This window comes from Myotis daubentonii, chromosome 8, assembly GCF_963259705.1.
Source record: "Myotis daubentonii chromosome 8, mMyoDau2.1, whole genome shotgun sequence".
Classification (NCBI taxonomy): domain Eukaryota; kingdom Metazoa; phylum Chordata; class Mammalia; order Chiroptera; family Vespertilionidae; genus Myotis; species Myotis daubentonii.
Window position 1 is genome coordinate 34,852,162 of NC_081847.1, and position 27,131 is coordinate 34,879,292.

At 51.1% G+C, this 27,131-nt stretch overlaps 1 protein-coding gene across 4 annotated transcripts in view; it reads right to left on the reverse strand.

Annotated features, from left to right (window-relative positions):
• NOL4L (nucleolar protein 4 like) overlaps positions 1–27,131 on the reverse strand; it is a 125,322-nt gene that overhangs the window by 43,089 nt on the left and 55,102 nt on the right. For 3 of the 4 annotated variants that reach the window (XM_059705855.1, XM_059705857.1, XM_059705856.1), the window contains exon 4: positions 19,413–19,522. The exons of the other annotated variant lie outside the window; for it this stretch is intronic. In XM_059705855.1, the coding sequence (XP_059561838.1) occupies positions 19,413–19,522 (110 nt within the window). The remainder of the gene's footprint in view (positions 1–19,412; positions 19,523–27,131) is intronic. 4 annotated transcript variants of the gene reach the window in all.

The window sequence follows — 27,131 nt, forward strand, 5'->3', positions numbered from 1 at the left end:
CACCTTTGCTGAAATCTAGGAGACACTAGTACTCTTTCCTCATTCCTTCTCTATTAGATAATTTCCCATGATGACTATAACAAAAAGAGCCTGACTTGTTGAAGTGTACTTTCCTAACAACCACAACAAAGGTCAAAATTAGTTTCATCAATCTTTTCAGAAATGTGTTACTTTAAAATGTCATCAATTAATCTCTTCATTTCACTCTCTACTCCAAAACCTTCAACAGCTCTGAGTTGCTGGCAAAATCAAATGAGAGTTCTCTGGCCTGGTGTTCAAGGCCTTCCACAGCTCTGCTGGCCATATAGCCTGTTCCAAACGGTGAACTGTGCTTCAGACAGACTCACCGTCTTCTGCCCTTCAATCACCCATGTCCACACCTTTCATCATGCATGCTTTCAGGCACATGTTCTTTCCACAAATATGCATAAACCCACTACCATCAGTATGGCTGACACAGCAATGATAATCCAGGTGCAGGTCTGCTCACTTGGAGCCTGCAGCCCGCAGGAAAGAGAGATTAAACAGATGACCACACAGTTTCTGGTCATAGGATATATATTCAGTTTGTGCTTGACAATTGTGGGACCCGCTAAAAATGAAGTACCCAGCATGTGAGAAGGACATAGTGGATACTGGAGGGCTCCACTGAGCAGGGGACACTTAAGTTGGGCACCGAAGGATGCACGGGCATTCACTAGGTGGGAAGATGCTTTGGGTAGTTGGCAAAGACACCCTCCACCCTTGCCAAATCTAGGCCCCCCTGAACTCAGAATGTCAATCTCACAGACAGCCCAACTGGCTCTGGTGACGGGCTCTGTCAGTCGACGCACTGTGGTACTTCCCGTTCCCTGCGTGACACCTCATTTCTCCAACTGGAAGTGAGCTCCCAGGGGCTGAGACGGGCTCTTAGATGGCAGAGTCCCTCGTGGCAGGCATCCACACACAGTAGGAACTCACCACTGCCTGACGCAGGAGCCTGTCTTGCCCCCTGCCCTGAGGTCTGTGACAGAACTCTGAGTTAAGCAGACCATCCTCAACGTGGGCCATGCCTGGTAACTCCCACTGAGCATGCACCCTCTTCTCTCTTCCTTCCCAGCACCTCTGGAGAGGCTCAGCCCAAAATCCAAGACCAGGCACAATCTGGCACTTCCATTCCTGGGCGTGCGCACAACAGAAACGAGGACTGCTGGCTCCTAGCGAACACATCTAGAATGGTCCCAGCACCAGTATTCACGGTGGCCCCAACTGCCTACCAACAGAGAAGGGACCGCGTGGCACATCTACACTGTGGACTACTCCGCAGCCTCGGCACAGATGACTCACAAACGCACGCTCATGAGCAGCAGGGCACAGGCCATAGGATTCGTTCTGGATCAGGTCCTAGCAAACCCGTCTGTGCTGTCCGAGGTCAGGCCAGTGGCCGCCCCCGCTGGGGCAGGGACTGAAGGGGCACAAAGGGCCTTCGAGGCGCTGGCAATACTCTATCTCAGTGATGGCGAACCGTTTGAGCTCAGCCTGTCAGCATTTTGAAAAACACTAACTTAACTCTGGTGCCGTGTCGCATATAGAAATTTTTTGATATTTGCCACCACGGTAAAACAAAGACTTATATTTTTGATATTCATTTTATATATTGAAATGCCATTTAACAAAGAAAAATCAACCAAAAAAATGAGTTCGCGTGTCACCTCTGACATGCATGTCATGGGTTCGCCATCACTGCCTGTCTCTTGCTCTGAGAATTGGCCACAGGAGGCCGATTCAGTTGGTAAGAATTTACTGAGTGTCCGCTGAGTGATATGTGCGCTCTTCTGTATGTGTGTTATACTTCAACAGAAGTTTGAAGAAGAAGAAAAAGCCAAGGCCGTTGCCATGGCTGAACCACTTGGAGCTCGGCATAACACTTAACTGTGACCGACTCGACATCGGCGCCTGCGCCGGATGGTGGTACAGGTCCCCTTCTTTAATCAGGCAAATAACAGGTTGGTACTGACTGCCTTTTTACATCTGAAGAGTAGGGGCTCATGAGGGAGATGAAATGGCTCATCCAGTCACCCAATAGTGAGGACACAGGCACTGAGGGGACATGCCCGCAGTCACTGCGCTGGAAGCTAGAGGCCCTGCGGGGGTGGCACCGGGGTGTGTGGGTCTCCAGAGCACGTGGTGGGCCCTGCTGAGGTGGGGCCGCCGAGCCCACGGTGACACGGCACCTCACGACCTCCGGCAGGGCAGAAAGAGGAAGCCACCAGAGCAGGCTGGGCCCACAGTGCAGCCAGTGGTTTCCCTCAGGCTGGGAGCTGGGCGTGGCCTGGCTGCTGGAGGCCTTCAGCCTCTGCTGGACCCGAGGCTTCGCCAGGCAACCCCTGAGGAGGCTGGGCCCGGACAGTCTGCGGGCCTGAAACTCCAGCTGGCTCCTCAGCGGGTGCCTGGGGACGGGAGAGGCCCCTCTGCAGGCTGTAAGATGCTAACGTAACCTGCTGCTCCCAGGAAGGCCCTCTGGGAAATGGGAGCAGCTAGAGAGAGAGAGAGAGACAGACAGACAGACAGACAGGCAGGGCTTCCCGTTTCAGCTGAAATCCCGTCACGACAGAGCCCACAAATGGTGTGTGGGTGGGTGGGTAAAGCCAAGGGTTCTGGGGCCAGAGCTGCTGCTCAGAGACCTTTCTGGTGGCCGGAGTCCTGTGGTTGCTGGTCAGCATCTAGGGCGGGGGAGCAGAGTAGCGGGGCAGGGGGGGGGGGGGATGTGTTTGTGTTTTGTTTGCATTCAGGCCTTTCCTCAGTGTGGCCTCGGGCAGGTAGGCGACAGTAGCTGCTCTGAGCCTTGGTTTTCCTCATCTTTAAGATGGGGGACAACAACAGGGACTTGTTTCTGAAGGCTGCCCTGAGGCATAAATGCAGTAATGCCTGCAGCGGGCTGGACCGGTGCCCAGCACAGAGCACTGCCTACAACTTAGTTATCATTCATGATGATGATAATGTAGAAAATAAGTAACCAATACTTTAGACATTAGTCAACAAACATTTATTGGGGCCCTACCGTGTGCGGGGGCCTGACCCAGGGGCAGGGCCTGTGGTGGTGAGAGCAGCTGACCTGGGCCTGCCCGTGAAGCTGGTGGTGCTGGTTCCGCTGCGGCCTTGGCCTGTCCCTACCCTCACTAGCACTTTCCTTTTCTTTTCTCTTCTTCCTCCCCTTCCCTTGGGAAAGGACAGCATTAACTATGACCTTGGACAAGTTACTGAAGCTCTCTGAAACCGAGCCTCAGTTTCCCCATGTTCCCTGGGAGGGAGCTGACTCACAGAAGCCCCTCCACAATGGTCCCAGCTCTCCTCCTGGCCGCCCTCTCCTCTCTTCCCCCTCCTTCTCGCTTCCTCTCTGTTTCCTTCCCCCACTATTCTGTGCCCCTGCTGCGTCCGGGCACCTGCTGTGTGTACTGTGGTGCCCTGGCAACTTAGCGCCAAAAGGCACCGTCAAACTCTGTCCAAGGCGCCGAGGCCACAGCAGATACTGTGAACTAACCTACCTGCTACCCAGACTCAACGCCTCTCCCTTCCCCTTCTTAACTACAGAGAGTGGGGAAATGCAATCCTTTTTTTTTTTTAATAGTATGATTCCATGTATTGAAAACCTAAAACCAGGAGAAGTTATAGTGCTTTATGATGTATGCTTAGGAAGGGAAATGCAATTCTTTCTTTCCCAGCCTCCCTTGTAGCTGTTCTGGCCAATGAGATGTCAACAAAAGTCTATCGGCAATTTTCTGGGGAAGCTTTTGCTTTGCTGGACTAAGCTTAACTACCCCTTCCCATCTCCCCTCACCTTGAATGTGGAGAAACAGCAGCCAACTTGTAACCACCAGGAAAGGTCAACAATATCACAGGGACACCAACTCGACATGGCCAACATCAGTACCACCAGTGGCTCCTCCATCCTTGTTTCAGGAGTAAAAAACTTCATGTTTTGCTATACAGTCAGCTAGACTTTTGTACTTTTTAATCAAAAGCATCCCTGACTGAATCACAGTGCTCCTGTTTGTGGATGAACTGGGTAGCAAGAGCCCCCACTCGCCCACTCCAGGGGGCCTCTTCTCTAGAGCGCCGACTTCTCAGAGAGACTGGGGAGGGGAGGGGGCTGTGTCCAGGCTCGGGTTGTGCGGACTGTGGTTCTTGGGGAAGACAAGCACTGACGTCCACTAGCTGTGGACTCTGCCGGAGGGAAAGGTGTCAAGGCTAGTGCACAGGTGTGCCTGGGCACTTCCGGAGCCACAACAGTGTTCCAGTTAAACAGTCTCTTCTGTTTCAAGCCTTTTTCTTTTTTTTTTTGAGGCATTTGAAGCCACTCCAAACATCCAAGGCTTAAAATGACCCTGGGCCTCGCAAGGCATGGGGCCTGTTACTCATTTCTGCCAAGGCAAAGGCTGCAGGAGCGAGAGGAGTGCCCAGGCTGGTGGCTGTGCCAGGCTGAGCCTCTCTCCCTGGCTGTCTTCTGTACCCCAGTCCAAAGCTCAGGGCTAGCCAGGCCATGTCACTGGGTTGCAGGAAAGGTGGAGAGCGGCTGCCTGAGGGCAGGAGGGACAGGTGGGCAGAGCTCTGGTCCCCTTCCCCAGCTTTTGCCAGTGACATGCCCGCCTGCTGCTGACCCTTGATACACGGGAGTTCCTCCACTGAAGAGTTTCCTTGAAGAAAGGAGTTCCTCTGTCAAAAAGCAAACTTTGTAAACCATTGGAGTGTGGCCCAAACCTGCTGTTCTACTAACAGGGAAGCTGCAGCACGGAGAAACGAAAGTTAGACAGCTGGTCAGGGGCAGGGCCACACCTAGAACCAGAGTCACTTCACTCCCTCTTGGGTGCTCGTCTCCACTTGCGATCACCCCCAGTCAAGCATCTGCTGTCCTGTGTCAGAGGGCGATGCACCCTGAGGCTTCACGGTGCACAGAACAAACTCCGTACCCAGCGGGCAGCCCCTGCAAGCACTGTCCTCTGCAGACTGCTCACACGTATCCCAAGCATGCGGCTCCCTCGCTCCCTCCCCGTCTTAGCCCCTTGTTGTTCCTGCCCCAGGGCCTTTGCACTCACCACCTCTTCCACCCGGAAAGCCCTTTCCCCTTCATGGCCATAGGGCCTGCCACTTATTCAGGTTTGGGCTCAATACCATCTCTTCAGAGAGGCCTTCTCACCCAGAGGCACAGTCTATCACCTGCCCCTGTTTTAATTCTCTGCCCCAAACTCCTCACTTGTGTATTTTTTTCTGATTGACTGTAAGCTCCCCGGGAGTAGGCTCTCGTATCTGTCTCATTCACTGATGAATCCTCAGTGCTTAGAACAGTATCCAGGACATCGTAGGAACTTAAATGATTTTTGAACGAATGAAGGAAGAAAAAAATTTTTAAACGATACAAACACTGGGTCACAGGAAGGACAAGGGCCTGGTGGGCTGTGAGAGGAAGCCGTGAGCCTGTCTTCTCCTGAGCGGAGGCGGGGGAGCTACTAGCCCACTGGGGATCCACGACTGGTCACACTTGAGCAAAAACAATGCAGCCAGCAGCACAAATTCACAGCACAACATCATGCTGTCCCAGGGAGAGAGAGAGAGAGAGAGAGAGAGAGAGAGAGAGAGAGAGAGAGAGAGACCTAAGGCCTGTTAATGAGGTAAACACAATCATAACCAGGAAAAATCTTGGCGGTGCTTCTTCAGTCCACCCAAAGCCATTATCTCTAATTGATCTCCAGACGTCAGCTGCTGAAGTGTCTGAAACCCTCCTGCATCCTCCAGGTCTGGTTACAAAGCCCCAACCCACCCACCCACCCACCCACCGGGGGCGGGGGGGGGGGGTCAGGCCTCCTGGAGCAGCTCCTTGCTGGGGGCTGGGGGCTGGGGACTCTTTGGCCCCACAGGAGAAGGAGCCATCAGACTGACAGAGTGAGGGTGGGTCCAGACCCTGGTCAAAAGCCACAACTGTTATAAATGCTCAGCCGCCAGCAGCCAAGCAGCTGGTGTTTCAGAGCTTAAGTCTCGACAAAGCCACCAAGAGTCTCCTCCTCAAAAAAATGCGACAAAAGTCAGGGAGGGCTGGAAAAAGCACCCTGTCCTCGCATCCCACTTCTCCAGGTGAAGGAGACGTTCTGGAACCTGGAATTAGGAGATTCGCTATTAAAAACAACAACAAATCAGGACTTCGCCACAACACACTAAGGCCCCCCGGGTCTCAGGCCAGGCCCAGAGTTGGGGGTCACAGGGTCAGCAATAGGTTCAGTGCCCATCTGGTATTCAAGCCACCCCTTCCCGGCCAGACCAGGGAGATGCCTCTTATCCTGGGGGACAGAGCAGAGAGTCCGCTGCCTGGGGTGCCGCGGGGGTGTTGACAGCGGGAGATCTGAGGGGAGCTGCCGCCCCCCATTTATGGAGGCCCAGGTAGCAGCTCCTGACCTTGATCCTGGCTTTTCCCTCGATGCAAATAAAGCCACAGCAGCCCTGCGTGCAGGATTTTGCTCATGGCACCAGGCAGCTCTCCTGCTGCACCAGTAAATTATGGGCACGGCATGTGTTTTTTTTCCTGGATAATGAAGTTGAAAGGCCACATCGGCATCCTTGCATGTGTGTGTGTGTGGGGGGGGGGGGGGCGGATGTCGGCCGCCTGGAAGGGGATGAGCCTTTAGATGCTGATGGAGAGCAGGAGCCGTTTAGGTTTGAGGTATCTACTAACTCCATCCCGCAACCAGCTTTCGAGACAGGATGTCAATTGTTTTCTGCTTCCCCCCACACCGCTTCAGGGAAGCAGGAAGAAAGGAGAGACACGGACCTCTCCAAGCCCAGGCTGCCCTGGCAACGCTCATTTTCTTTGTGTGTTTTGAAGCTGCGGCAAGTTTCCAGAAAGCACCTGAAGATTCTCAAAAATATATATTGATCACTACATGAATGCCTCATAAAGATGTTTGACAGTGGGTTTTACACTCCCCTCTTGTCTCCTCAAAATAGAGGTTTCCAAGAAAACACTCCCGCTCAAGATTAGAAATGCCCCCTTTTTCCTGACACCATCTTTAGGAGGGTGGGAGCAGGGGGCTGTCAATATTTATAGCTCCCGGATTCCAACACTGGCTCCTGTCTCCCTCCCCTTATTTTATTTTATTTTTTTTCATGAACAGAAAGGCCTGCAGTAAAAGTATCTTGTTTATGTGGTACGATCAACAGTGTCTCTGCAGTATTTTTCCCCCCACCAAGAAGGAGATGCAAAAATTTTTAGGCATTAAACAATTTTCCCCTCCAAATAACTTTTTATTTTCAAGCCAGGAAAACTTTAAAAAAGAAGGACACCGAAGGGTAACCGTTTCTACTAAATATGAACACATATTAGTCTTAATGCCTAAGACGGTGTGGGGCTGGTACATGAAGAGACAGCGACGGAGGACGGAACAGAAGTAGATTCTCTTTCAGAAGGAAGCGTAGTAAATGTTAAAGGCGGCATCTCCAATCAGTGGGAAGAAAACAGATTCTCTAATAAATGACGCTGACATACAAGGGTAAAGCAGGGTCTGCATCTCAGAATATACCAGAATAAGGTCCAAACGGATCAAAGGTCAAATGTGGGAAATAAAAACGTCTATTTTCTGCCCTGTCAGCTGAGAGGGTGTAAAAGAAAGGACACCCAGGAGCACTAGGCTTACCCAGCACCCAGGTCTTGGTTTTTAACATGACTCTCCAACTGAAGGAACCAGAGCTCCTTGGACATACGACTGATTCCAGGATTGGGGCAGGAAATATATAAGATGAGCAGGGAGCATACTGTAGTGCCAGAAAGTAAAGAAACATTAAAGTAAAATGAAATCCTGTTTTAAAAAAAAACACTCCCCAAGAAGCAATAGGGTATTGTCGAAATATCACAGGAGCCAACTGAAAGAGCTCCCAATGGCCAAAGCGAAAACAATTTAAGCAATAAAATGAATAAACTAGTATTGAATTATAAGCCAAAACAGAAAATAAATAACCATATAAGTAAATGATTGGATTTATAAACGAGGAAGGAGAGAAACATCTCCCATGCACAAGAATTCCAAATAATGTGGTGGGCACTTCGTCCTTAGGAAAGAAAGCATCATCGCCGGCACCTGGGGTGTGGGCTGCGCACGGCGATTTCCTTCCGAAGTCCACGTTATGGCGAAGGGGAAAGAGTAACTTTACAGTGAAGAAACCTGGCAAGCGTTACTGCAGCCGGGGGTGACCCTCCCCAACACCATGGGTCATGCTGGCAGTGGGAACCCTTGGCATGAAACGGTACAAGTGACACTATGTCTGTGGTCCTCCTCTCAATGACCTGTGACCCCAGTTTTATGTATTAGGAATAACATCAGACAAATCCCCAAATTCTAGAAAATACCTGACCAGCACTCTTCAAAACTGTCAAAGTCATCAAAAACAAAGAAGGTCTGAGAAATTGTCACAGTCAAGAGAAGCCGAAGGAGACATGACAACTAACTGTAATGCTGTATCCCAGATAGCGCTGGAACAGAAAAAGGATACTAGGAAGAGACTAAGGAAATATAAATAAACTATGGGCTTTAGTTAACAATTATGTAACACTATTGGTTCATTGGTTGTAACAAATGTATCATACTAATGTAAGATGTTAACAATGGGGGAAACTGTGGGAGAATGGGTAACATGAGAATTCCGCACTATCTTAATTTTTCTGTAAATCTAAAGCTGTTGTAAAAAAAAAACCCCAGTCTATTAAGAAAAAAAACACACATGAAAATACTAAAATAAAACATTAGTTATTAAAAACAATGGATGGAGGTGGAGTGGAGTTAGCCCTTTAAAGACTCAAATGCAAAAGACATTAAATAAAAAAAAATTGATGAATCTGAGAACATTAAAGAAAAGACAACACACACAACAAGGGGTAAGGGTCCCTCTGACATACACACAACATCGGCTATGGTTGAGAAAGAGGCCACGGCCAACTCCAGGGAATCAAAAGAAAGGAAATGTAATCACAGTATGCTAATTGGCTCAGCTATGAAAAATATATACACAGTCACAATAATATAAATAATGATATGCCCTGGCTGGGTAGCTCAATTGGTTAGAGCATTGTCCGATACACCAAGGTTGAGGGTTTGATTCCCAGTCAGGGCATATACAAGAATCAACCAATGAATGCATAAGTGGAACAATAAATCAATGTCTCTCTCTCTCTCTCTCTCTCTCTCTCTCTCTCTCTCTCTCTCTTCTTTCCCCTCTCTCTCTCTAAAATCAATACATTTAAAAATGATGATAGTGATCTATCTAGATAGAGAGGTATACATATATTGAGGGATAGAGGAAGGAGAAATAATATGTGTTTTTATGAGAGGATGTAAGAGTGTAAATTCTGATCTCCCACAGCAGGAAATTAAACAACCAAAACAATACAAATTGAAAATTCAAGAGCTAGCAGTATGAGCGTGTAATTTAGAAACAGGAGGTAACACACCAGAAGAGATGGCTGAAAGGTAAGGAAAAGAAGCTGTCAATGGAGAGTAGAAATTGAAGTGGGAAGACCAGGGCAGGGTCTGCTGTTTTTTATATGATTTTTAAAATAGGTATTCCAGCCGAAACCGGTTTGGCTCAGTGGATAGAGCATCGGCCTGCGGACTGAAAGGTCCCAGGTTCGATTCCGGTCAAGGGCATGTACCTTGGTTGTGGGCACATCCCCAGTAGGGGGTGTGCAGGAGGCAGCTGATCGATGTTTCTCTCTCATCGATGTTTCTAACTCTCTATCTCTCTCCTTTCCTCTCTGTAAAAAATCAATAAAATATATTTTTAAAAAAATAGGTATTCCATTGACAAAAATAAAAATGAATACAAATAAGCCAAAAAAAAAAAAAAAAAAGACCAAGGGCGATCCGAGAAGCTGTTCCTGAGGGCCAGCTGCCCCGGGTTACGGGGAGGGGCACACGGCCAACCTGAGAGCAGCTGCCTCACCCGCAAATCTCCTTACAACAAAGATGCTCCAAGGATTATTCTTTGCCTGGAGAAAGCCAAGCAGCCTTGGTCAAGGGCAGTGTTTTGGTTGCTTTTTGTTTTTCTTGCCACAGCACAAACCTTCCGCAGTGCCAGGAATTTACTGAACAGAAAAAGATTTGGGCTATAGCTTCTCAGATCTTGAAAATGGGGCCAGTGGCATTTTAGGCCTTTCTTGGGCTCTTTTTTAAAAATATATTTTATTGACTTTTTACAGAGAGGAAGGGAGAGGGATAGAGAGAAACATCGATGAGAGAGAAACATCGATCAGCTGCCTCCTGCGCACCTCCTACTGGGGATGTGCCTGCAACCAAGGTACATGCCCTTGACCGGAATCGAACCTGGGACCCTTCAGTCCGCAGGCCGACGCTCTAACCACTGAGAAACTGGTTAGGGCCTTTCTTGGGCTCTTATAGAAGTAAGCTGGGCCCCCAAGGCTCAACTACATAACAAGTAACCAGCTGATCCGGAGGCCTGAGAGGGTGTTGAAGAGGAGGGAGGCGAGAGCGGGGTGGAGCAAGAGAAGCAGGCTAGCAGCGGATTACAAAGGCCAGGAACCAGGAATCAGGAAGGAGGGGAACAGAGAGAGTGGTCCCAGCATACCGCGGTGGGAAGAGGATGAGCGGGAGGGACGAGGTGTCTCGGCCAGCAGAGCCCACCTTCTTGCAAATTCCACAGGGCCCACACATGCACATTTCTAGAGAGCAGACACAGGTGCTCAACGTTTGAAGACACTGGTCTAGAAAAGAGACTACAGCAAGACAGTAAGGAGCAAAGATTACAAAAGGTGAAGAGACCAGTGCTGGGGAAGATGCTGAGGGCCATGAAAGATTTGGAAATCGATAGCAATGATGGTTTTCCCAGTGAAAATCATGGTGAGGCCTAAGGCACTCCTTATGTTCAACAGGACCACTGCCTCAACTTCCCCAAGTGGCAGAACTCCAAGGCCAAGAGGCTCTGAAATCTTACTGGGAAATGATGTCTTTGATCAAAATAAACCATCACTCCTTGCCCTATTTAATGCCCTTTTTGCCTTGAATATTTACTTATTTGACACTAATAGCACTGTCCTCTCTTTCTTTTGTTTTCACCTTCCTTTTTGTGTCATTAACAATGTACCCTGTCCTGGCCAGCATGGCTCAGTGGTGGAGCACTGGCCCACACGCCGAGGGGTGGAGGGTTTGGTTCCCGGTCAAGGGCATGTACCGGGGTTGAGGGTTCTTTCATCGGCCATGGTCTGTGAGGCAACTTAACGATGTGTCTCTCTCGCATCCCTGTCACTTCCACTCTCTCTAAAAAAAACCAAGGGGAAAAAATATCCTCAGGTGAGGATTAACAATAACGACAAGAAAACACCATTAAAAAAAATGTCTTTTACCCTGGCAGGCACGGCTCAGTGGTTAGAGCATCGGCCTGTGCACCAAAGGGTCCCAGATTCGATTCCCAGTCAAGGGCACATACCTGAGTTGCAGGTTCGATCCCCAACACAGGTTGGGGTGCGTGCAGGAGGCAACCAATTGATGTATCTCTCACATTGATGTTTCTCTCTGTGTCTCTCCTCTCTCTTTCTTCCCCTCCCACCCTCCTTTCTACACTCTCTCTAAAAAAAAAAAAAATCAATGAAAAAATATCCTCAGGTGAAAATTAACAAAAAATAAATGTCTTTTATAAATACCAAATCAATTTTGCCATTAAAAATGCACATTTGAGCCCTAACCGGTTTGGCTCAGTGGATAGAGTGTAGGCCTGCGGACTGAAGGGTCCCAGGTTCGATTCCGGTCAAGGGCATGTACCTTGGTTGCAGGCACATACCCAGGAGGCAGCTGATCGATGTTTCTCTCTCATCGATGTTTCTAACTCTCTATTCCTCTCCCTTCCTCTCTGTAAAAAATCAATAAAATATATTTTAAAAATGCACATTTAAGTGTTTTTACTCTGTAATGAAATTTAACCCATTGACATTTATTGTAATTTATCAGTGTTTGGTCTTGTTGTTAGCTTACTTATGTTTTTGTGGGTTTTTAAAAAAATATATGTGTATCTTTTTATTGATTTCAGAGAGGAAGGAAGAGGGAGAGGGAGATAGAAACATCAATGATGAGAGAGAATCATTGATCTGCTGCCTCCTGCACACCCCACATGGGCATCGAGCACACAACCCGGGCACATGCCCTGACCAGGAATCAAACCTGTGACTTCCTGACTCATAGGTCGATGCTCAACCACTGAGCCACACCAGCCGGGCAGCTTACTTATGTTTTTAATTCATTGTCTCTTTTGGTTGTTTCTTCTTTTTTTCTCCATTTAATTACTCTTGCTGGGCTGGTCAATTTTCCTTTGTTCCTTTTATTTTCTCCAGTGATTTAGAAGTCCTACGTTCTATTTTTATTTCATGGAGATTACTCTAATTTTAAAGAAAGACATCAGAACCGCTGCTTTCTTAAGAGACCATCAAAGGTTTACACACACTGAGCCAGAGCGGGGACATGGCTATTCCCATTCTGCTATTTCTTCCCCGAGTCCATACCTTGCCTGAGCTGCAGGGCAGCCTGAGAAAGGGGAAAGAGAAAATCATCGCTATGGAGTTCTCAGTCTGGTGTCAGAGTCAGCACTCTGGTAAGGTGGCTCCACAGGTAAGCCACCATTTAGGTAAGTGCCAGGCTTTCACTGTCAAACCCACTAACTGCGTTTCTCCTTTGGGTCTGCCCATTTTCTTGGGGCTCTCCCCCAATGAGCAGCAGGGAGGTTGAAAGTGTTCAGGAGAAAAGAAAGCCACAAAAAGGGGTACGGGTTCAGAGGGAGACGGAACAGAACCCTGCTTTACTCTCCCTGTCCCACAACCTGGTCCAAAAGATACTGAGAAAAAAGAGAATGTGGTTAGCCGAAACACAGAAACAACCAACCGCCTGTCAATGAATGAATGAATGAATGAATGGGTAAACACAAGGAGACCTGTCCATACAGTGGAATACTACTCAATCATGAAAAGAATGCGGTTCTGCCGGGTGCTAGAGCACAGATAAACCTGGGAAACTTTAAGTGAAATAAGCCAGACACAGAAAGACACATGTATGATTCCACTTATATGCGGGGCCTAGAGCAGCCGTGGGCAAACTACGGCCCGCGGGCCGGATCCGGCCCGTTTGAAATGAATAAAACTATTGAAAAAAAAGACCGTACCCTTTTATGTAATGATGTTTACTTTGAATTTATATTAGTTCACACAAACACTCCATCCATGCTTTTGTTCCGGCCCTCCGGTCCAGTTTAAGAACCCATTGTGGCCCTCGAGTCAAAAAGTTTGCCCACCCCTGGCCTAGAGAGTCAAATTTATAGAGACAGAAAGTAAAACAGGGATTACCATGGGCTAGGAAGGGGGAGACTGAAAAATCATTGCTTAATGGTTTCAGAGTTGCTGTTGGGGGTGATGAGAAAATTTTGGAAATAAATAGTGGCAATGGTTGCACAACATTGCAAGTGTGCGTAATGCTACTGGACTGTGCATTTAAGATGGTTAAGATGGCTAATTTTATGTTACAGCTATTTCACCACAATTAAGAATAAAGTGACTGTGGAGAGCTATTCAGAGCGGGCTTGGTTCCTTCTCCACTTAGAGAGAGGGGAGACTCAGAAGGCTCCGTCCTCGACTGTGCTCCTTTCCTGCCCAAATCCCTGCCTGGCTCCCTGTGCTGACTAAGGAAAGGCTGTTTCATGGCCTCATTTCCAAGAAAGGCCCGTGCTCTGTCTCCTCCTCCTCCTCCTCCTCCTCCTCCTCCTCCTCCTCCTTCTTCTTCCTCTTCCTTCTTCTTGCACCAAACTGGCTTTGGCCTCCCCAGCCCAGGCCCATCAGAGCTGTTACCTCTCAGCTTCCCTCACGTGGACCCTCTCTGACTGTTCAAATCTCATATGAAGTAAGTGCCTGTCCCCGAGCCACCTGGCAGGTCCCTAGCCCCTTCCTGTTTCTGTTTTCTGTCCTGGTTATAGCTCACGGCTGCTGCCCTGTCCTTTCTACTAAGAGGAGCTCATTGAAACAACTGCACTGTCTTATTCCTCTTTATGGCTCTGGTTTCTTGTTCGAGGTCATTCACCGTGTCTATTAAACAAAGGTTGCACAATAGTATTACTGTCAATAGTAGTAGAGGTCATTGAAACTTCCTCTGTGCTCCTAATATGCCTGGCACTGTACTCAACACTGAGCTTGCTTTGTGTCATTAACTCTTAAAATAACTCTATGGAGTAGGTGTGTTTATATGACTCTCAAATAACTGAGGGGCGGGGGAGCACAGAGAGGTGAAGCAGTTTGCCCAAAGTCACCCAGCTGGTAGCTGGTGGAAACGGTCCTGTCAGCCTGACTCCAGGGTCTTTGGTTTAGGTGGGTGGGTTGGAATCCTGGCTGAGGACAGTAATGCTCTACACTGCCCCCGGAAAAAAGCAGGAGGGCCAATATTTTGGCAATGCCAGGACCCCTGGGCAGAGGGCTACCGACCCTCTGGGTGCCCTGGGAAAGTCGCGGACCCCACTTACATGTCAAGGGAAGGAGGAGTCCTGCCCCTCCTCCCGGACCCTCCAGGACCTAAGGAAAACTCTGGGACAGGAGCAGAAGGCGGAGGAGGGAGGCAGAGGTTAATGGAAGCCAGTAAGAGCCTCCATCACGCGGGCTTAAACAATGGAGCCGTGCACCACTTCACACAGTGCTGGGAGAACCATTAAAACCATTAGTGGGACATTAGCGCTGCTCCAAGCATGGGGGAGAGAGGGGAGGCGGAGGAAGGTGCTGACGGCCCTCCCACTCTGGGTGCCCTGGGAAAGTCGCTGCACCTCTGGGGTCTCAGCCTCCACTTCTATAAAATGAAAGCGTGTGTCCGGGAAGGCACAGACGATTTGTCTCTCTCCTTCCGGGTCTGGATCTGATTTCTACCGCGGGTCCAAACACTGGGATCTCAGGAACAATCAGAATAAAGTCACCCATAATGTGGATATCAAATTGCAGATGTGCCTCTGCAGATAACTGAGCCTTCAGGAGGTAAGGAAGACCACCTCACCCCAACCCTGGCCCCTGTCAGATTCCTCTTCACGTATTTCCTTAGGCACCATCTATTTAGGGTGGTCCCCGTTCCGGGCAAACAAAGCCTGCCCTGCTAGCATCGCTGCCACGGACATTTTGCCTCCACCAGCGCCTGGGGCAATACTCGATCCTAAAGAGCGCATCCTCCTCCAGGAGGTGGGGAGAGGAGCAGGGCTTGGGGCCCAGGCAGGTGCACAGGTTCAGGGATGGGAAAGATCTGAGTTTCCATTCACATTAGTGGTTGTGTGACCTTGAGCAAGTGCTGACCCTTTTGGAGCCTCAGCCAAGGCGTCTGTAAGACGAGGATAATAACATGACCCTGAAGAATGGTGAGGGTGAAGGGCAAAGTGTGGACAGTACTGCACACAGAACAGGTGCCCCACTAATGACCCACCTGCTTGGAACAGCACCCACCCTGCTGGCTCCCTTGTTTCTGGTCTGTTCCTCTCCTAAGCTCTTTCTTTTGTTTCTCCTTGCCTCTCTCATTGGACTGTGAGAGCAGGCAAGGCAGAGACAGGGCTCTATTCACCACTGTCTCCGTGGCACCTGGCTCAGGTGCGCAGTGGATGGATAGATGGGTAGATGGGTGGATATGGGTGAAGAAGTGAGGGAATGACAGGAAAACTATATAACCAGCTCATTTGACAAGTGGAAACATCAAGGCCCGAAGGTCAAAGAGACTTCAAATAACATGGGAAATAAGCACCAGAGAAACATAGCAGATTGTAAAAGGGGGCCTAAAGGATAACCCCTTTCTGTTCAACAGCCTGGAAGGGTGGACACCAAACGATGCAGTGATCTGAGTGGTGGGATGATGGTGATTTTTATCACCGTGCTTTTGCTTTTCTGGCTACTGATTCTTCTACTAAGGTATTACCTGTGTATTACTTGTGTAATTAATGTTTTTGAGAGTGTGAAAGGAACCCAAATGGGATAGAAAACAAAAGCAGTGGCAGCGTGCGGAAGAGGCCCAGCACTCCGAAAGGGCTTTGCGAGATCAGCTGCTGGGAGGGCGCTTGCTGGTGGGCCCGCCCTGTGAGTGCTGCCTGCATCCCTCCCTGGGCCCTCCTCTTATCAGAGAATGCGCAGAGTAAGTCCACATGCACAGAACCCTTCCTATCCTGCCCCCTATAAGAAATGCATTCATCATCAGTACAATTGAAAGTGAATTTCAGTTTTATATCTTTATGAGAGTTTCACCAGTAAGAATAAAAATGAAAAAAAAAAAAAGAGAGATTTTTCTCAGGCTACACTCTCTTATTTTCAGCTCAGTGTGGCCACTTCAATGACAGCTCCTGGGGTCTGGTCTGTGTCTTAGGACGGAAGTCCTGCGAGGGTGGAGGCTGACCCCTAAATGCCTTGCACACTGAGGGCACCATAAATTTCTGCCGCATTGAATCAGAACTCAAGAGGAACATGTTTCCTTTGTGTGAATATTGCTATGCTGGGTTTTCACTTTACCTGACACCCTCGTGGAGAAGGACCCATCTCCCAGCACATTAATCTGACACGACTGGAGCACAAGCAATGCGATTCTGTCCGTTTCACAAGGAAACCCCGCCACCTGTCCTTGTCTGCCCACAGCAAAGTGAGGGAAATGTTCTACTTGCCTTACGGTTTGTCCCTTGGATGGGAAAGATGAATTATTGGGATTTTCTTCACCAGCGTTTTCAGATGTAGAGCTGTGCTCGGCATTAATAAAATACCATTTGTCCTGGCTCCCAGTGAGTTTAGATTTGGTTTATTTTCCATGTAGCCTGCGTGATTGATTTGCAAACACTCCAGGTGTCCTCTGCGTGTCCTGGTCAGAGTGATGGGCAAGGAATGAAACTACTTTTGGAGCCTGGTCTTGAGAAGCGAGATCTGATAGAGCAGAGCCAGTCCCCTGGCTGAGTCCGAATAGGGGCCTATCCACCCACCCCCGGGGGAGGCCTGTTCTGGCTCTGCTATAGGAAAGAAGCTATCAGTTCAAATACGTGTATTTTTACAAGCTGAAAAACCCAAGACTTTTGGGTCCTTGGCCCTTCCTTGCTGCTGTAGATAAATAATCTGGTGAGCATGTGATTTTTTGTTTTGCTATGTGCCTGGCTATAAAAGAGGGGTAACGGTGCTGCCGGAGAGGCTGAGGCCTTGAGCGCTCATTGCTGTGCACGGAGTGCTGGAGACTGACAGATGAAAGGCCCTAGGCACGAGGCAGGACACGGCTTCTCTGCCAGGTGTGCAGGGAGGGTCTGCCCCTTTGATCTCCGGCAGCACACAGGAGAAATAACTACTTTCAGAGAGCCCCCATCTGGGAAGCTAAGAATGAAGGCGAGGAAGACACAGTCAACGCCACTGTAAGGAGGGGCCACCGCAGCCTCAGCCTCAGCCCAGCTGGGTTCTCAGAGCACCCTGCGAAAATGCCTTCCCACAATCCTCCCTTCCTTTGGGAGTAGCCAGACCTCACCGGGACAATTTATCCATCTCACGTCGGAACTTCAGCTTGTTCACAGATATCCACCAAGTGCCTCACACTGTGCTGCTCTCTCCTTTGTTTAGCAGTAGAACTCCTCACAGTTTCTGCACCAGCCTCACCAGCCCTCGGGTTCTCGCTGGTGCTATCTTCCCACGAGCCACAGGGCCCTTGCACAAGCTGAGGCCTGGCGCTCTGTTCCCTTCAGGTCCTGGTCTCAGCTCAAACGTCACTTTCTGAGGCAAACCTTCCCTGACCCGGCCCCGCCCCCCCACCCCCCACACACATCTAAGTACTCAGAGCACCATGTGGCCCACTGCAGGACACTTGTTACAGCTGCACCGTGATGGCTGATTAATCTCTCCCTCGACTATTTATGGCTACCTGCTATGAGCTGGGTGTTTGTGTGTGATTTTATCATTAGTGTCTGTCTCCCCCTAGATCAGGAGAACTAGGAATGGTGCTGCCTTTGCTCATCCCCAGGTCACAGAGTAGGGCTCTATAAATATTTGTTGAAGGCCCAAATCCTTGCTAATATATCTAGCCAACAGTCTTAATCCCCCCCAGACGGTAAGACTTTGTATAACCAGATGAAATATAACAGGATCCGTTAATGAGGGATCGCAGGTGGGCTATGCTGACGACTACTGGTCCTGGCGGTGGCCACAGCGTGACAGGGCCACAGGCCGGTTCCAGCGCCACGGCAAAGTTCTTTCTGTGAGTGTGAGACCCCAACGCCACTTTCCCCATTGACGTTATCTTTGATTGCTGGACATTTCTTAGGGATGCAACCATCACAGAACAGACACTCTCGGGAAAGAAAACACTGGAGACACAGAGACACAAACAGCTCTACCACCCAGAGCGAAGCGTACTTCACTCAACCTTTAGGGGCTGATCATGGCTGGCATGCCCTCCCTCCTCCTTAGGGGAGCGCAGACTTGGTATGTTCAAGCCAACCAGCTCAAATCCTCAGACTGGGTGCCACAGGCCCAGACGTTACCAGGACACATCCTGCTACGTCACCTTGGACCTATCACCCCCTCGCCCCCTTCGCTCCCGTGACAGCGCGTGCTCAGGTTGTCAAGGAGACCAGCAGTAAGTGAGACAGCATGCACCCAGGGCTGGAAGTCAGACTTTCCTTGAAAGAACCCATTCCCCTGGTCAGGCCACAAAGACAGGGAGAGTTCAGATGTCACAACAGACGAGAACCCTTGAAGCTGGAGGGGAGATTATGGCCCTGGTTTTAGGCGGCGATGGAGGGCGGGGGTGGCGCTCACTTGTCCCCCTTTGAGAGGTACTTGCTTTGCGAAGGGCTAGAAGGTGTACTGTGTGGGGAGGGAGGCAAGAGTGGTTTTCTTTTAATAGCCTGTTTCCACGGTGCCTGACAGCCCTTGGCAATCCGCAGCTGGGGAGTCTTGGACAGCCAGGGGCCTTATCTTACTCGGGCCACCCGCCAGGGCCCATCCTCCTGGCCTGTCTGGGCCCCAAGAGTGACAGAGGCCACAGGCTGGCAGGCAGGGCCCCTCCTCCCTCGTGTCCCCGGGGAGAGGAGTAGCAGACAAAGGGCAGAGCAGAGACAGAACCACCCAAGAGCCAAGGTCTGCAGCTCGCGCCTCCCCCTCCCTGCCCTGCCCTCGGGGCAAGTTTTGTGAAGCGTGAGCTCCCTGGGTTTCACTGAAGACCCAGCAGGGCTGTCTGCCCAGCAGACCCTTTAACTAGGAACACATTCTTTCCCTCCCCTCTCAGCCTGACGGCACAGCCCAGATAACCAGATAAGGGCCTCTTTGATTTCCAGTGTGTTTACACAGGCTGTGGCCCCACATCTTGGGAAGGATCAGCCACATCCAGGCAAGTCAGGACGCTTCCAGGTGGGGTGAGGGGAGACGGGAGACTTACCTGCTCCTGGGAATTCATCACCCGCAACTTCATCTGCTTCAGGTATGTGGAGGTGAGGGGCATGTTGTAATCAATAATCCCAGAGACCAGAGGAGAGGGAGGCTCGTTTTCTGGCAGAAAGAACAAAAGGAACTCCTTTCAGTCTGTGCTGTGGGCCACGGGGGCAGCACACCCTGTCACCCACATGGAGAACTCAACACAGCCTGTGAGAAGGAAAGAACGGGCTAGAGGCCACACATGGGCAGCTGGCCCACCATGACTGGCCCGTAGATGTGGACTGCATGCCACTGAAAATATTTTTCAATTAGGTGCCAGTGTTTCATAAGAGAGTTCACATTTAAATACTCAGGGATATTTGGTTTTGAAAAACGGAAGGTCTGGACACACCGGGAGCGTATTCCCACACCAACCACTGCAGCTGTGCGGCAGCCGCTGCTTTTAGAGGGTGTGAGCTCTCCATTTTGCCACAGTCCCCACCACTCCCTATTGTTTTGTTCACTTTCACTCAGTTATGATACTGGCCAGGCCCTTGAAGGCATTTATGTTTCCAACCTCGAGCTAAGCCAGCTCTCTTTGTGGTGCACACATGCCACCCCCCGCCCCAACCCATCTACCCCCACCGCATCCCCCAAAAGCACTGTCAGGTACCATATGGCTCACAGCTCTGGGCCTCCACCCCCAAAATTCTGGTTCCTCCTTTATCACATGGAACATTGTTCCTCCCATTTATTGCTTTGTTGTCCTAAAGATCAAAGTAATGTGTGTTCTTTTTGTAGAGCATTTGCAAAGTGTGGAAAGATGTAAAGAAAAAATAAAAAAAAAAAAACATAATTGCACGAGCAGCTTGGCATATGCTTCTGTTTATTCCCCCCCCCCCCCTGTGATTTCTCTTCTTTATGTCCTTGATATCAGAATGCACACAGAAAATTGTAGTTTGCTTAAAAAAAATTTTTTTTTGTTTAACATTTTGTCATAAGCATTTCCTTCACGATCAAAAATCTTGTTTTGGCCCTGTTGAGTTTGGCACAGTGGACAGAGCGTCAGCTGCCGACCAATGGGTTTGATTCCAGTCAAGGGCACATACCTTGGTTGCAGGCTCCTCCCCAGCCCAGGCCCTGGTTGGGGTGTGTGCAGGAGGCAACCAATTGATGTGTTTCTCTCACATCGATGATTCTCTCTGTCTTTCCCTCTCTCTTCCACTCTCCCTAAAAATCAATGGAAAAATATCCTTGGGTGAGGATTAACAAAAATAAATAAAAATCTTGTTTTGCTTTACAAATGTAATTTTTATAGCTGTGTGCTATTTTACCACAGTTTCCTTAAGTTATTCCCTTATGAATGACTATTTATGTTGTATCCTATTGTTGGTGATTATAAACAACACTGCAAGAAACATATTTGTGTGTGGGTATTGTTCCAAATTTCTGATCATTTTCTTTTTAAAACAAATCTCAAGAAATGGATTGAGATGGGTTGAAGGGCAGGAATATTCGGTAACTCTTAAAATCTCTGGCTGAGCTGCCTTCTTCAAAGGCTGCTGCCACGGACAATCCAGCCACTGGACAATGCGCAGCTCTGCATCGCAGGTGGCCCTGTGGGTGGCACACAGGGCAGATGAAAACGGCACAGGAATAAGTCAAGGAAGACAGGCAGCATGGTTAAAAGAGAGCCTGTCACTTCTCCCCTGTCCCAGTCCCGCGTTGGATGTCTTTTTCTGTGACCAAGCTTGAAGTCCTGGAGCCACCTGCTGGGACCCATCTCACTTAGTCATTTAGTCACTTGACCCTGCTTTCGCCCTCTCCCTGGGGAAACAGTTTTGGTTGCCTGTTCTCTGGCCTCCAGCTCCTGCCTCGAGGACTCCAGGCCAAAGTCTCCCTGGTGCCTACTTCTGCTCATGAGCTGGGACTTGAGTGTACAAACGACACCGGGACTAGCGGAAGCCTGCCCTCCACCATCACCACCGAGAGACGGGCTGGAGAAGAAGCAAGTGATGGGCCGGGTGGCGGAAAGCAGAGGCTATCCAAGGTGATTAGCCAAACCTGCTGCTCCCGCGCCGGAGCCCAGCCAGAAACCCCTGCGAGCTGAGAACACTAGGCTGAGTGAAAGAAGCCGGACACTAAAGGACAACTACTGTGTGACTCCACTTCCATGGACTGTCTACCATGGACAGTCACAGAGAAAGTGGGACTGAGGTTACGAGGGATGGGGGCGGGGATGGGAAGTTATTGCTTCATGGGGACACAGTTTGTTTGGGGTGATGAAAAGGTTTTGGAAATAGATAGTGGTGGTAGTGGCTCAATCACGTGAAAAGAACCAATGCCACTAAATTGCACACTTAAAATCATTAAAATGGCTAGTTTTACATGATAAATATTTTACCAGAATAAGGAAAGCCAGGCCCCTGCAAATAAGGGGGAGGGACACCTAAGGGGAGAAGGGAGGCTCCTAGCTGGCCAGGATAGAAAGGCCTGCAGAAAATGGGGTCCATGCAGCCGGGGCCTGGAGACTAGGGGTGCTATTTTGAGGCAGTGGACATCTGGTGAACACACAGCCTAAATAACATTTCTTATCAAATTTTATAAGAGGGCTTTGTTTAGCTTTTTGTTGTCACACACATAATTTTGTGTGTGTGTGTGTGTGTGTGTGTGTTTTGTTAATCCTCCCCTGAGGATATTCTTCCATTGATCTTTTAGAGAGAGTGGAAGAGAGAGGAAAAGACTGAGAGAAACGTCAATGTGAAAGAAACACATGGACACGCCCGACCAGGGCCCAGGCCAGGGAGGAGCCTGCAACCAAGATACCTGCCCTTGACCGGAATCGAACCCGGGACCCTTTGGTCTGCAGGACAATGCCCTACCCATGGAGCAAACTGGCTAGGGTCAGTTTTTGTGTTCTTTGATGAAGATTTTTGTTCTTGAGGAAGAGGTAAATGTCACTAACAGAGAATGTCTCAGAAACTTGAATGGATCAAACTTTTTTTTCAGAGAATTCCTCTTGGTTTGGTGGCAGAAGGGCTCTCTGACACAGATGCACATGACCCTTTGGCACAGACACCAGCGCGGTGGGGAATGGAAGTGTGCTCCAGTGTCCTTGCAGCCTCTTCTCCTCGCTGTCCCACCGTCAACCCAGACGACCTGGCCCCCCAAATTCGACAGGGGGTGGATGCAGTATGTGAGGCAGACAGCCCAGCGACGACACTGAGATGGTGTCACTCAAAAAAGCCATGGCTCCCGTTGTCAGATCATGGGTCTCAGAAGGGAGAATTCTGCCTTTTCCATTTCATTTCCCCAAAGACGGGGTTTCTGGTGAAAAGCTGTTAGACAACACGGTATGTGAGAAGGGTCCCGGGTCAGAGCCACAAATGTAGGCTGCACCCAGTGTCACGGTGATTCAGTGTTTGGTCATCCTGAAATGCCACAGCTGCTTATGAGAAAGTCTCTTTAATGAAGTCAGGTACAGCTTGGTTAAAACAAAAACTGCGATAGCTGGGATGGCACTGTGGGAGGCTGGAGAAGGGGTCTTCCTTGGCCTGCTCCCTCCCAGCATGTCCACAGATCAGAAACTGCTTCTGGTGCCCAGAGCCAAGCCTGGAGGGCACACAGAGAAGGGGTGGGAGCCCTGTCTGGGAAAGCGGGGACATCCTGAAGCACACACACCCCTCAGAGGTCAGTATGCAGTGAAATGCTCACGTCGGCAGTTCCAGAAGTGAGACTTCTGTGGGGGAGGCAGGACCTTGGCGGGCAGGGGACATTCCAGGTGAGGGAATGCGCCAGGGAGCTGGTTGTGGGAGGTCAGAACTCAGCCACAGCACAGAACAGTGGGGAGCCCCACGGCTCTGGAGGTGATAAACGCCCCCACAGAGAGGATCAGCTTAGTGGGAAAGAGATAAGGAGCAGGGGCCAGTGGGAGCTCTGTGGAGGGGTCAGGCACTCACAGGCGAGGTAAATGCCAGGATGGGGGACGAGCTGAGACAGACCCGTGAAGGCGGACAAGCGGCTCCCTGGGCTCTGCTGAGACAGGACAGGCCCCTGCTGTGATCAACACATACAGTGGCCATGCTCCAGCCACCACAAATAATCCGATACCACTGGTGAGTTAGGAGCTCGCAAGGGTCACGGAGCCGAAATAATCAGGCAGGCTGCTGGGGAGAGAGGCAGAGGAACCACCCAAAGAAACGTTTCAACACAACACCTCCTTGCCAAGGGAAATGGAAACCAGCCCAAGCGCAAGACCTAGTTTTACAGGCCTTGAAAACCATCAGCGATGCAGAGGTTTTACCGAGGCCAAGCCACACAGGCCGAGCTGAGCTCTGACCTCCACAGCTGGGCGCCAATGGCATTCATTAATCGGCGCAAATTTCCCCTGAAGGTGAAATGCAAGGTGGCAGTTCTCATGAGCGTCATGTAAGGAATGGTTCTGGGAGTCGGCGGCAGGAGCTGTCCCAGGCAGGGCGGGGTGTTGAGGGACATGTGTGATGAAGGCCTGGCACACAGGAGCCCTGAGACCAGCCAGCCTGTCATGGGTCTCAGATATGGAAAGAGAGATCGAAGCCTGAGGCCAACTCAGAAGGCGACGAAAAAAAACTCTTCAGGAGGAAGTCAATCAGTGGACCAGCAAGTCTTCAAGGAGCACTGATGTGTGCGCATTCAGGGTGGGGAAGGTGGGGGAACCCTGGAGGTACAGTCCCTGCACTCAGCAGGGCGGGACTGATGGCCAGTCCATCAAAGCTCAGAGGAGAAGGCACTCGAGGCAGCTCTGTGGGGAGAGGGTCTGGACAGGACTTGCGTGCACGCGGCTGACAGCTACTGAGCACGCGCGAGGCGCTCCGCACAGACCCTTCTGCCTGATGCTCCCAAGAACTCCCTGTGGTGGGGACTAGCATCAATACCCCCTTTCGCAGAAGAGTCCGCAGCACGTGGAGAGCCAGGCACTCTCCCTGCCACCCAGCAAGTGAGGACGAGCGCCGGAGGACAGGTCGGCACGGAGCCTCTGACAGGCGAAGAGCGGGCTGGCAGAGGGGCATCTGGAGGAGCCGGGCCCGAGGGGGTGGAAACCACACAGAGGAGTCTGGGCCTGGCTGCCAAGCAGCCTCCTTCTGAGTGGACGGCTCTGCTGAGGAGGAAGGAACCTTTCCATAGGTAACTGGCACTGCCCAGCGCGAACTCCTAGTTTGCAGCCGTACAAACAATGCTTGGTCCCATCGGGAAACAGCAGCGTGCCTCCAGAGACCAGCTCCCACTTTCTGTCTCCCCTCCGCCCGGACTTGCTCAGGAGCTGGTGGGGAGAGCGTGGAGCGGGAGGCCCTGGGATTTCCCACCCTGGGACTTCCTGATCTTCAGCAGGCTCCTTTGTCGGTGCTTCTGGTGCTGGGGGAGGACCTGGGCTGTCCAGGCCCCCACACTCGGCCGGGACAAACTGCTGAGCAGGGAAGGCTGCCTGGCTTCCTTTCTTTCTTTTTAACCCTCGGCCAGGAAGCGAGGCGTTCTCCCAGCAGCCCCTCAAGAACTCTCCATCCTGTTCCCTGTCCCCCTCCTGCCCCACCTTCCTGGGACAGGAACACAGGGCTGGCCTCTGTGGCCAGATGCAGGCTCTGATTTCCCTGTGGGCGGGTGGGAGATGGGGGAGGCAGGGCTGGCCTGGCAGGGGTGCCTGTGAAAGAGGTAGGTGCAGCTGAGTGCACCCAGAGAGGCCAGCGTGGCGGGCAGAGATAGGATCCCCAGGCTCTCAGCTGGGGCAGGAGAAAGGAGAACCTGCCAGCTGGCCAGGGTGGTCCAGGCGGCTAATGCCTCTGGCCATTAAGCAGACAGGGAAGCTTTTCAGAGTCTAAGACTCCCCTCTGGCAGCTGCCAGGAACAAACCCTCCCTTCCCTTTGCCCAGCGTCCAGGTTGTGGACCCAGGGTGCTCCCCTGGGTGGGTGACTGACTGTGTGTCTCCCTGTGGGACCACCCGGACACTGGCAGCCTTGTGTCTGGGTTCCATGTGTAACAACATGGGGTCCAGGCTGATGTTCCCACTGCACCAGGCGCCCTACAGAACACGGTTGTTTAATTCAACTGAGGCCTTACAATAGCCCCAGGAGGGAAGTGCTGATGAGGAGACAAATTCTCTTGCCTTCTGGGGACCTTGGACTAGTGATGTCACCATGACACCTCTCCATGTCTCCTTTCTTCATCTGTGAACCGGGACAGATACCTCCCAGGCTCCTAGGAGCTGTGATGAGCAGGTGAGGTTCAGAGAGGTCCTCTAACCGGCTGAGGGACACACAGCAGGAAACAGTTCCCGGCTGCACTCCTCACCCTGCCTGGGCCTGGGTCCCAGGGGTGACCACTCATCCACCTGTGCCCTCTGGTTCCGTCCTAATTGTTTCCACAGCAACTGAGTATTAAGATACAAAATCTGTTTGCCTGGGGAACAGAGGCAAGGCCAAGCTCACGCCCTTCCATGGGAGCCCAGTCTCCTGCTTCCCCAGTGTCTCCTGTTCTCCCTGACGGGAAAGCTCCGCTCCTGGGCACAGAGAAGTGGCATTCCACCCAAGGACAGGCCAGGGTGAGCCAGGCACAGCCTCCCTCTGTCTCCCTCGGTCCTGCCTGGAGCAGGCCCTTGGAAAGAGAGGCCCCAGCCCAGAGCCCACAGAGCTGGTTTATATTCTAGGCGGCTCCTTCCGGCTGTGTGCGCTCTCCCTCCCCACCTCCCTCCCTTCCTTCTCCCCCTCCTTCTACCCTGGGGTGGAGGCATGGTGATGGCAGCTACGAAAAAACAGGCTGCTGCTGTGCTAGCATCGCCCTCCCAGCCACGCGGGAGCCCACAGATGAGGAGTGGAACTGCAGCCCTGGAGACCTCGCAGCCTTCCCTGAGGACTGGGGGAGGTGAGGACGTTCTCCACACCAGCAGAGAGCAAGGGAGCAGCAGAGATGGAGCCTGCAGATACCCGAGCAGCCCACAAGGCCCCTCTTGGCCTTGCCTCTGTTCCCCCAGGCGAACAGATTCTGTATCTGACTACCCCAGTTGCTATGGAAACGACTAGGACAGAACAGGAGAGGACAGGTGGATGGGTGGGCACCCCTGGGACCCAGGCCCGGGCAGGGTGGGGAGCGCAGCAGGAAAAGCCCTTCTAGTACCATCTGCAGGTACCAACTGCTGTCTGGGCCCGAGGCTACAGGCCAGGCCGCATGGCACAGGGGCCTCACCCTGGCATCCGGGGTGATCACAACAACGGTAACAGCTGCAGGTCACCCCTCCTGGGCATGGTAGCCCTGCGCCAGGAACAGCAATTAACTCTCAAGCCTCATCAGCCCCGGAGGGGACTACCATTATTAACCCATTTTACACATGAGGAAACTGAGACTCAGAGAGATGAAGTCACTTGTTCAGGACACACATCTGTTGAGCTGCAGAGCTGAGATTTTAACTCATCCGGTGTGGCCTGGAGGCCCTGCTCTTAAACCAGGACCCAGCATTTATGAGGGATTAACTAGATGTGTTCCTGTCCCTCAAGCTGTAGCAGCTCTCCGAGGTACCTGACGAAGCAGCGCTGGCCTGTCGGCCCCACGGGCAGAACAGCCTCTGCACCTGATGAGGTGGCCGGTGTCAGAAGTTGTCCCTGACGTTCACGTGCCTCAGGGACAACCAAAAGGAGGGAAACTCTACTCCTGCGCTCCAGTTCCTCTGTGGTCACCGGTTTGGGCTTCATTGTTGGGGTTCCCTTTCCAGACTTGTAG